The sequence below is a fragment of the Limulus polyphemus genome, unplaced genomic scaffold (genome assembly GCF_000517525.1).
Source record: "Limulus polyphemus unplaced genomic scaffold, Limulus_polyphemus-2.1.2 Scaffold3676, whole genome shotgun sequence".
Lineage (NCBI taxonomy): Eukaryota > Metazoa > Arthropoda > Merostomata > Xiphosura > Limulidae > Limulus > Limulus polyphemus.
The window spans coordinates 34,111-44,712 of record NW_013669286.1 but is presented as its reverse complement, the minus strand read 5'-3'; the positions used below and the strand labels follow the sequence as shown (position 1 = coordinate 44,712).

Genomic DNA, 10,602 nt, shown 5'->3' with positions numbered 1-10,602 from the left:
ATAATGTAGAATATGAACACATTGTTACGACAGCGGAAGTCACGTGACCCTGGTAACACGTGATGAGTTTCTAGAAGGATCATGACTGTTCCTGGCAACTCTAGTCTTTTCTAGGCACCCTCTTTTTTGTATATAAGCCCGGCAAATAAAGCAGAGACATAATTGCAGATGGAGAAATAGAGACAGATAATTGAGTCAAGTGAGCGGTAGTGACCATAAGTAAAGTGCGTGAATCGGTGTGAATTATAGCGTGTGTTTAAGTTAAAGTGACTGTATAAAGTAAGTGTATTACAAAGTTTGTAACCAGAAAGAATAAACTAGTTTTAATTAAGAAAGGACTTGTATCTCGGAAAGAATTTTTTACGGAAAATTATCAAACGAGCAGATACGTAACAATATCTATATATTCGTAGTTGTAAGCATAAAAGTTGTTTTTCCTGGTGCATGATTTGTTTGCTGGATGAAGTGTGGAATGAGACTTCTGCAAAACACCCGGGGGACAGGCTATGTGCCGAGATAGAGAATTTGGAGGCTGTTAGTTTCCTCCTTTCTTTCTTTTTACTTGATAACGTGGAAAAACATGACAATGTTCTTGGGAGTTCTGGCAGAGTTTAGGGTTAAATATAATTATAATCCAAGATTTTTTTCAGGTGATTGTCGTGTGAAGTTCTCATACATATACTGAATAGCCAATAAAATTGATTAACTAACTAGTAAAATGATAATGTATTTTATTAAAATGTTTTTGTTATGTTGTTTGCTCGCATGCAATATTGGTGAAAATAAAAAATTTCTTTGTATTGTGAAATAACGTCATGTCTATCTTTAATTTCTAACCACCAGTGGCTCAGAAGTAAGTCCGATGGCCCCAAATACTGAAAATCTGGTTTTGATACTCACGGTTAGCACAGCACAGATAGCCAGTTGTGTAGCTTTGTTTGAGTCAAACTTACCTACACTTTGATTTGTAAATCCAGAACCTCCTGCTATAGTTGTATCAATTAACTTACCTGATGTTTTTTAAGGGGAGTTTTGGAACACCACAGTGTTACACAACTTTAATCCAGTGAACATCCCATGGATTTTTATTAATCACTAATATTTAAGCTACAATGTGTAATATTAACTTGGTATTTCGGTGTCGTGTTTTATTTATTTATACGAATAATTTGACACCTTGGAGTATGAACTTAATTTCTTTCTTTTTGATCAGTAAAATTCATTTTAAATATCTCTAACATATTGCATGTGGGCTAGCCTTGCGGTAGTGCTCTGAATTTTAGAGCTAGCAAGCTGGGTTCGAAGCCATGTTATACTATAAAATGTTTCCTACACTTTCAATTTTGGATGCATTATAAAAGTGTCAGCCAATTCATTAGTATGAATAGTAGTAGGGTGCTGCTGACTGGCTACCCTCCCTGTGATCAGTAATTCAAAATTTTGAACAGTGAGATGATCGCCTTTACTCAATCACAGAACTGACTATTAAAGACCAAATTCAATGAGAGTGCACTTAGTGGCGTTCTAGACCAGACTAACTAAATACAATGTTCCTTAGTTCGGAAAAAACCTCGCAATTATCCAGGGCGACTTGCGATACCATGTGGTTGGCCATTCTCATTACAACACAGGCAGTGCATGAACCCTAACTATTACCTGAACAGCTCTTGAAAGACACTGTTGTCGAAATCCTGACACAATATTCTCCCCGAACAGTAACAAGTATAATCCATATCCGAGAACAGCGAAAGAACAAAGGTAGTGTTACACCTCCAGTCGTTACTTAATTTTCCGTAAATTCGTTCCGACGAAACTTTAGCGACACAAGTCCTTTCTTAAATAAAACTTGTTTATTCTTTCCGAATACAACTTTACCGATACACTTAATTCCAACAGTCGCTCTATAACAAATGCTAGAACGTCTCACGTGCTCGTGCTCGACAATACTCAATTACACACTCTCTGACTGCAGTTCAGTTATTCATTAGCTACACATTGTCCCGTCACGTTGTGACCATCTTATATATACCAGACTACCCCCAATCTAGTAATCTCCCGACAATTCACGAAGGTTCGAGAAAGAAGTGTCGTGATACTAGTCACGTGACCTCGCTGACGCAACAGTAGCATAAAAATTGATTAATAGCTTTCTCGACCATGTGCGATGTAAAACTTGTCCATATACAGAGCAAAAAAAAAGGAAGCTCAGAATAAATACTATATACATGAGAAAAAGATAAAACGCATGGTATGTTTATGTACCACAGAGGTGAACATTATCAGATGCCCCAGTGGTAAGTCTGAGGGCTTATATAGCAAAAAATCGGATTTCCATATGGGTGAAAGGCAGAGAACAGATAGCCCATTGTGTAGCATTGCGCTTAACAGCAAACAAATATAACCAAAATATTTATGAGGCAGACTTAAAGTTTAATACCAGATGCATAAATTTTTTTCTGTAGGCATTTGTGAAATATGAAAAATTTGGCACGCTAACATTTTTTTAGCAGCTACAATAATATATATAATTATATGTTACCTAATATGCGCATGTGAGGAGAGAATAAAAATATTAAGTTTTATTTCAAAACTAATGTTGCGTGATGTGTTTATAAAAGAAAGACCAAATTAATTAATATATACTCTACTTAGCAAACAGTGATTTAAATATACAGGTTCTTAATTTGTGCTAATTTTTTTCAAGTATTGGAGTACATTTTTCATTTATTTTTAACTAGTGGATGAAATATATTAGTGAAGAGTATATTCATGGACCAGCGTGCATTTAGCGAGGGAAATGTTATACTATAGTACCATTGGTAGGATTAATTATATCACCATTGTGTCAAATTTGTATTATCTTGCGTTATATATATTCTTTAAAATCATTATTTATTTATTTTTAAGTTATCATCATACTTTTATGATGGTAGTACACGTGCTTTATAAAGTTAAATGTTTAAGTTTGTGTGAGGTCCTTATATCAATCATCCACACTGTAGTCTGTAATGTACGTGGACCTTGGATTTGAAGACCGAAACACAAAAATCTTGAGATTTTAAACAAATATACCACACTTTTTTTATGCGTAAAGAAAATATTTCTCATTCTTCCCAACACTTAGTAACATAACGGAAAACATACCTGTTTGTGAACCATTTTAATTAGACATTTTGTGAAAATAATTTTTCGTTATTATTCATAATAAGAACGTCTTCCACAAGGTAAGATGACCATGTTTTGTAAACCAAAACCTAGAACGTTTATATAAAACTATGTACCTGTATTATTCCAAGCTAATAATAATAAAACTGGCCGAATGTTTATTTCTAATGTATCTGTTACAAAAATTATAGCAGTTTTAGTGGTGTAGACCTACATTTGATAGTACCAGAGCCCTGCCAAAATCTCTCTCACATGTGTGATGTCAACATCAGATTAAACTTGTATTCAAAACCTAATTTCCATTTCTGGTACTAAAGAACCACTATGAAGTACACCGTATCTCTAATAAGAAATATATATGTTAAGATATTTCATGATGCTTTTTTTTAATTGTGGACATTTTTAGGAAAAGTTTTTTTTCTAGACACAACATTCCTCACCTGGGAATGTATGGTCTCCCTGTCTGAAAATGTGATTTAAAATACTAACTCTCACTGTTTACTTCTGCTTGTCAGATGTCACTAGCCTAATGGAATTGTGGTAGGGTGAAAAATTTGTCAACTTGCTTCATATGTACTCATCTTAAAATCATTTAACAGTTTAAAAATAAATCCTCTTACAAATGTTTAGTAGTAAAAAATGGAAGCAACATACCTGGGAGCCACATTTCTTTGGTCTTGTCTTTGTTGACTACTACCTTGTATTGATTATGAAGCTTTTCGAAGTTGCAGGTGTTCTTCAACTAAATGTCATTATGACAGTGGTTCAGGTGATTTCTGGGAAGATGTTACATGCTGTAAAATCCAATAACATTGTGAGGATGGATGTAGTAATATATGAAATTATTGTTGCAACATTTGCTGTTGTAATGGTGTCTCCCTGTACTATTCCCAGAAACAGATAGAATGCACTTCTTGTGGTTCCTGTGCATGTATTAAAGATCTCACCCTTTGACTGTTTCAAATATCAGTACTGCCCTTATAACCATTCTGCATTTATCTTATTATCTGAAAAATCTCCATTCAACTGTTTCACATATTTTCCAAGTTTTGTCAGATTATGTGTTTAAATGTAATGATAATGTTTAACTTAATTATTATACATGAAATGTTAATTATAATGCTGTGATAAGCTTGAGAAATTATGAAATAAATAGTCTGTGTTTAGATTGTAATAAATATTAGACTAATTGTTGTAATTATTACCGTAATACATGTTATCTGCTGATATATGGCACAAAGTCAAATTGGGATTTAACTCGATCCGCAATAGAGGTTCTTCATTGATTTTTTTAAAGTTAAATTTGAAGCTCAAAATCTCCAAAACAAACTGCATACCTCTGTTTATATGTTTACATATCCTTCTTTCTTTTGTCATGCTACAGCATTCCAGCTCATTTCAATTCCTTTTTGATCTTGTGAATGTTTTAGCAAGGCTCCATGAATATTGTTGGATCCTTTAGTATGGGTTTATGGAAACCTGATGAAACGAGATTGATTTTAGCCCAAGATATGTACTTTTGTGTGTGTGTGTGTGGGTTTCTAACCAGATCTAATCTCAAGTCTAAGAATGTTTTCTGAAGAAATAAAAAACTACTTCCCACTTTCCCAAAAGCATGGATAAAGTTAAGGTAGTTACTGTGTCATTGTGGTGTTTGACATCATGTAACTCCTGCAATGTTTTAACACACTGATTTTGTTCTTCATGTATGCTTTTATCTACAGGTTGTTTTCATATGAATTTACTGTGTCATTGTGGTGTTTGACATCATGTAACTCCTGCAATGTTTTAACACACTGATTTTGTTCTTCATGTATGCTTTTATCTACAGGTTGTTTTCATATGAATTTACTGTGTCATTGTAGTGTTTGACATCATGTAACTCCTACAATGTTTTAACACACTGATTTTGTTCTTCATGTATGCTTTTATCTACAGGTTGTTTTCATATGAATTTACTGTGTCATTGTGGTGTTTGACATCATGTAACTCCTACAATGTTTTAACACACTGATTTTGTTCTTCATGTATGCTTTTATCTACAGGTTGTTTTCATATGAATTTACTGTGTACCAAATTAGAATGATTTTATTACAATATAGGGTTAAAGAATTGGTGGTAAAAAGATCAAATAAACAAATATTTGTGAGTGGATAAAATGTCAAGCTTGACAAGCTACTGAGAGTACATGCTTAACCTGAGCTGTAACATTATTATAGAATTATAATCTCTCAAGGCACATCAGATAATGATAAAACATTCAGCTAGATAGAAGCAGTTTTTAAATTTTGATTGAAAACGTAAAGATTGCACACTTCAGAGATATTTTCAAAATTATAATCTCGTATGTTTGGCAAGGTGTACCTTTGGCGATACTTGAGCTATTTTTCTGAAATTTTGAAAAGTCGGAGAGATGAAAAGAGTGACTGAGTTGACGTGAATGTCCAAGAAAGGAACATACTTTAGAAATACTTTTTATCAGAAGCTGTTTCTTTAATTTAAGCAACTATCTCACCATAGACTTCTCAAACCTTCTGCCAAATCGGTTAATTGTATCTCTCTCTTGTATTCTTTTAATGAAACGATTTTTCCAAAGTCATCTCTGACAAGAACAGATATTTCACCGACAATTAGTTGAAGTTATTCTTCCCTACTTTTTATTTTGTACTAGTGTTATCAAGACTGCAACATATTTTAAATACATTGGAAGTTTAGTTAAGAGGAAAACAATGCTTTGAATTTACAGTCAGTATTTACAAATCATGAGTTTCGATGTTTATGCTGCAGGTTTTATTTGTAATTACAGTGTGTTAACTTCTGAAGCATAATGATTTTCTGTTTTGTATTTTTCAGGTCCTATGAAATCCTTTCGTCCGTCACGTTCCATTGTGACAGTGGTCCACAGTTTATGGTATTTAGGAGTGAAAAGAATTAAATCTCCCACTGCGTTGAGCTTTATTCGTGTTAAACTTAACAGGAATTATAATCAACATTATTGTTTACATTGTCAGCCAAGTGTAGTAATACAAATTCAAAATTTTTGCACGACGAATTGGGTTAAACAGAATGAAAAGGGAGGAGGATCGACTGTGAAAAGCCTAACCTTGCGAGAAGAAGTATTCCAGCGGGAAGAATCGAGAAACAAGAAAACATTTATTACGGCTCTTGAAAGTTATGAGAAAAGGGATAGGCTGAGGAGAGGACACGTGGAGTTTATATATAGTGCTCTTAAGTTCATGGAAGAATTTGGAGTTCACAAAGACTTAGCTGTATATAAAAAACTCCTTGAAATATTTCCCAAGGGAAAGTTTATTGCCAAAAATATGTTTCAAGTGGAATTCATGCACTACCCAAAGCAACAACAGTGTGGAATTGATGTATTAGACCAAATGGAAAGTTTTGGTTAGTGATTATAATGTATTTTTTTCTAAGTAAAAATAATCAATTATAAGCAGTGCCCCAAAAGGTAGTTGCCCCAAAGCAGTATACTAGCTGCGATGGAGGAGGATATGGTCTGTAGACGTATACTTTCTGAATGATAACTAGAGCTCTATACAACAGATTTTAATCAAATTCATAGGCTTCTAATGATTTTGGGGTTAAAAGGTCAAAGGTTACCATTTGAAGAAATAGAAATTTGGCTTATATACAAAATCAAATACATAAACATCTCTGTTTTTATCAACAGACCAAATCAAACAAAAAGTTTATGATCAGATGATTATTTTTTAAATTTTCGTCTGTTTCAGATTAGTGCACAAGTTAACAGCATATAATCATAACATGTAGACTTATCGAGGAGCTTTGATGCCGTAAGTCATCTGTTACAAATGTGTTCACACCAATAAGATTTAAGTGTGGGGCAACTTATTTGATAGTTTTAGAGCATTGATTTTCTGATAATATGAGTGGATATATTGTAGTTTTCTTCACAGTGTGAATTAGTAATGACAAACTGAAAGTATCAGTACCATACGTTTTTTAGTCTTGTTATCCTTTTAAGTAGTATATTTATTTGGGTATATAATGTTGGCTCACTCTGTACAGATTATTATAATTAGAGGTTAGAAAATCCACTCGCAATCAGAGCTGGGTGATTATTGAAATTTAATGATTGGTTAATTGTCAGGTCTATTAAGTGATTACATTCAACTGATCCTTTTGTTTTCTCATATGAGACTTGGATCGTTGGAATAATTGAAACTAGTAATAACTGGAAGCAGTAATTTCAATTAGTTGATTATTTTTGTAAGTTTAAACAGATTTTGATTCTTAGATTACTTTATGTTAGATTAATTGGTATAACTGATGCTCATAGTAGATGGTTGATTGAGTTCATTGCTCTAATCAGATCTCACCAGATCTGACTACTAAGTAATGGAGGGAAAAAAAGCAATATTTTTAATTAGCTTCGTTCATGCTACAGCAAAAGGAGTTTAATTTGATTGTTTATATTAATAAAAGTACAAATGTTTTTGTATGATGAAGAAATATGCCGAGACAGAAACAAGTACTTGTACATAATGTAAGCTGAAAATTGTAGCAGCAAGTTTGAAAGCGGCTATTAGAACTGAGCAGTTAATCAATTACATATTAGCACCAATTAAATATACTCAATTCATTGATGTTATGATTACATAATCAACTAATTGTATCTGATCTCTACTGTTCTAGATCATTTCAACCATCTAAGTAATAAAAATATTGTTATTAAGATTTTTCATTATCACATTTTATTAATACAAGGTTAGTTTGGCTTAATTGATTAGTGATTTATTTCTTACACCTTGGCTGGTTGGGTGAAAAGTTCTATAATTTATCTGGCTTTCTAACTAAGCTATAAATAGGTTAAAAAAATTCCATCATTACTCAGAGCTTTGCTTCGTTCAACATACAACAGTGTTTTGTTGAAAACTACTGTCTTTGACAGCCAAAAGATAAAAAAAAGAGTGCAAGATGATATTTAATTTTTTTTCTTTTTATTGATTTTAAACATGCATGTTTAATATGTATCGTGTGGGTTAGAAATTACACTTATATTTACAATAAGATAAATGAGCCTTTTTGTAGGTTGGGCAACATTATACAGTAGTCAACATTTGCTAGGGATCATATTTTATTTTTAATATATGTTAAACACCTACCACCACAATGATATGTATAGATTGAACATTTTAAGAAGCAAAACACCTGGATAAGTCATTTTTACACTTTATTAAATTCTGTAACATTTAACTTGGATAACAGAACCAGAGGAACTGATACACCCTGTGGTTCAGTGTTAACAAGAAAAATTTCAAAATCAACAGTCATTGAAAGAAGTGTCCAATTCACAGTCAAGATGATTTCAGTAGTCTGTGTGACCACCTCGAGCATTAATGGCTGCTGCACAAGTCTGACCATACTCATGATCAGATTAGCCAATCGTTGTTGTGGAATCTGTTGCTGTTCTTCAATAAGGGCAGCTTCCAGGTCCTGAAGTGTTCTTGGTGGAGCTTGTAGCCTTGTCTGTAGCTGCTCCCAGATGTGCTCTTTTGGGTTGAGGTCAGGAGACCTAGCTGGTCACTGCATCCTGGGAATTCCTTCAGCTTCCAGGAAGGCAGTCACTGCCCTTGCATGGTGTGGACGCGCATTGTCATCCATAAGCAGGAAGTCTGTCCGTGTTGCACCTGCACATGGATGAACAATGGGTGAAAGGATCTCCTCTCTGTATCTTAGGCTGGTGAGCCTTCCAGTTTGGATGATTACAAGGACGGTATGGCCTGCAATTGAGATGCCTCCCATTTCCATGACTGAGCTTTCTTCAGAGCAATCATATTTGATGACATTCTGAGGCAAGTTGCAATCACCAGGGCATCACCAAACTCTCCTACATCTGTCAAGAAAGTCCACACAGCGGAACTTGTCAGTGAAGAGTAAGGCCCTCCATTGTTGTGCAGTCCTTCTCCTGTGTTCTCTAGCCCACTGCAATTGTGCTTGCCTGTACTGTTGGCTTAAAGGAACATTAACAGCAGGATGTCTAGTCCTCAATTGACCTTTGTGAAGGCATTCAGACTCCTGTGGCATCTTGTAGGGAGTTACGGTGATTTAAAGCTGGAGCAAAGTGATCCCTTCGAGCCTGAATGGTCAAGTAGCAGTCTTATTGTGGAGTTGTTAGTCTTCTCCTTCCTTCTCCATGTCTCCTATTGACTCTGCCAAACCATCTGAACCTGTTCCAGGCCCTGTACACCACACTTTGGGATGTGCCAAGAACATCAGCAATCCTGCATTTAATCATGCTTTCCTGCAGCATTCCAACAACCCTGTTAAGTTCTGCAGGGGGAAGATGATGCCTTTGACCTAAACGAGACATTTTCTACACTGCATAATCTCAATCAGACCAATTTTTGCATTCAATGATCAGTAATCTCAAATTAAAGACCTCACAGTTTCACTGTATGAACTTTCAGTTTGGGGGTATGGTCAGAAAACAAAGTCAGGATCCAATCAAAGTCACCCAGGCAGAAAGTTTGCACTTGGCAGACAATGTCCAGATAATGGACTTCCAAGCTATGTCTTTTTTTTAGAACTGACATTTATTAGTGTACCTATTATGTAAATACATGATCCCCAGAAAATGTTGACTACTGTATCTCAGCAAGTCAAAAACAAAAGAAGTTATTTTATTTTCTGGCCTGTAAGTATTTATAGTTTGTGTTTGTAATTGGTTGGGCACTCTGAAAAACTATTCTTGGCATTGGCACGTGGTATTACCTATCTGTTCTGGAAAGAGGTGAGTTTATCTGAAATACATTTTCAGGCAAGGAAAATGTCAACATTGGCTCTATTCTGCATTCTTTTAATATTTTGTACTTCATATTCGGAAGTTTTGTCTTTGATTGTGCTATGTACGTAGTCACCATCTGATGTTTTCAAGCTTTGAAGGTCTTTTACTAAATTATATAAAGTTTCTCGTTTTGTTTTTCCAACTCTACTTGTTTGTTTCCTGTAGCTGTATTTAATGGTAGTGTTTTAAATTTTGTTTTATGCAGTTACATATAAATTGTGAATCTACATATAACATAACAGATTTTTTTATGCTGATTATAACTGTCATTCACATGATTTGGATTAAAACTTTGAAGTGCAAATTTCTTTTTAAAATTTTTATCTTATATCACCTATTTTTGAAGAAGTAGAAAATTTCAATATTCAAAAGAAAAGTTTGTTTAGAGACGTTCGTAGCGAAGGAAATGTGGACGATTTTGCGGAGCATAAGGAGCCATGTGGAATTATTATATTAGCTGACTGGTATGGTCGATTTAGATATCAGTAAAAAAAATTACTGAGTTTTTTTGTGAAGCCAGGAGTGTTTTGGGTGCATATATATATATATATATATATATATATATATATACTACTTATTATTATTATATATATAATATTTTTACTTAACTA

General features: G+C 34.0%; 1 protein-coding gene across 2 annotated transcripts in view; it reads left to right on the top strand.

The window, feature by feature from the left end:
- Positions 1-2,668: 2,668 nt before the first annotated feature.
- The window catches only part of LOC106469836 (evolutionarily conserved signaling intermediate in Toll pathway, mitochondrial-like), a 15,129-nt gene continuing 7,195 nt past the window's right edge, over positions 2,669-10,602 (top strand). The window contains exons 1-2 of one of the 2 annotated variants that reach the window (XM_013930347.2): positions 2,669-2,819; positions 6,019-6,567. In XM_013930347.2, the coding sequence (XP_013785801.1) occupies positions 2,798-2,819; positions 6,019-6,567 (571 nt within the window). In that variant the 5' untranslated portion in view covers positions 2,669-2,797. Of the gene's footprint in view, positions 2,820-2,852; positions 3,225-6,018; positions 6,568-10,602 lie in introns of those variants that run through there. The other variant, XM_013930348.2, reaches the window with a different exon arrangement.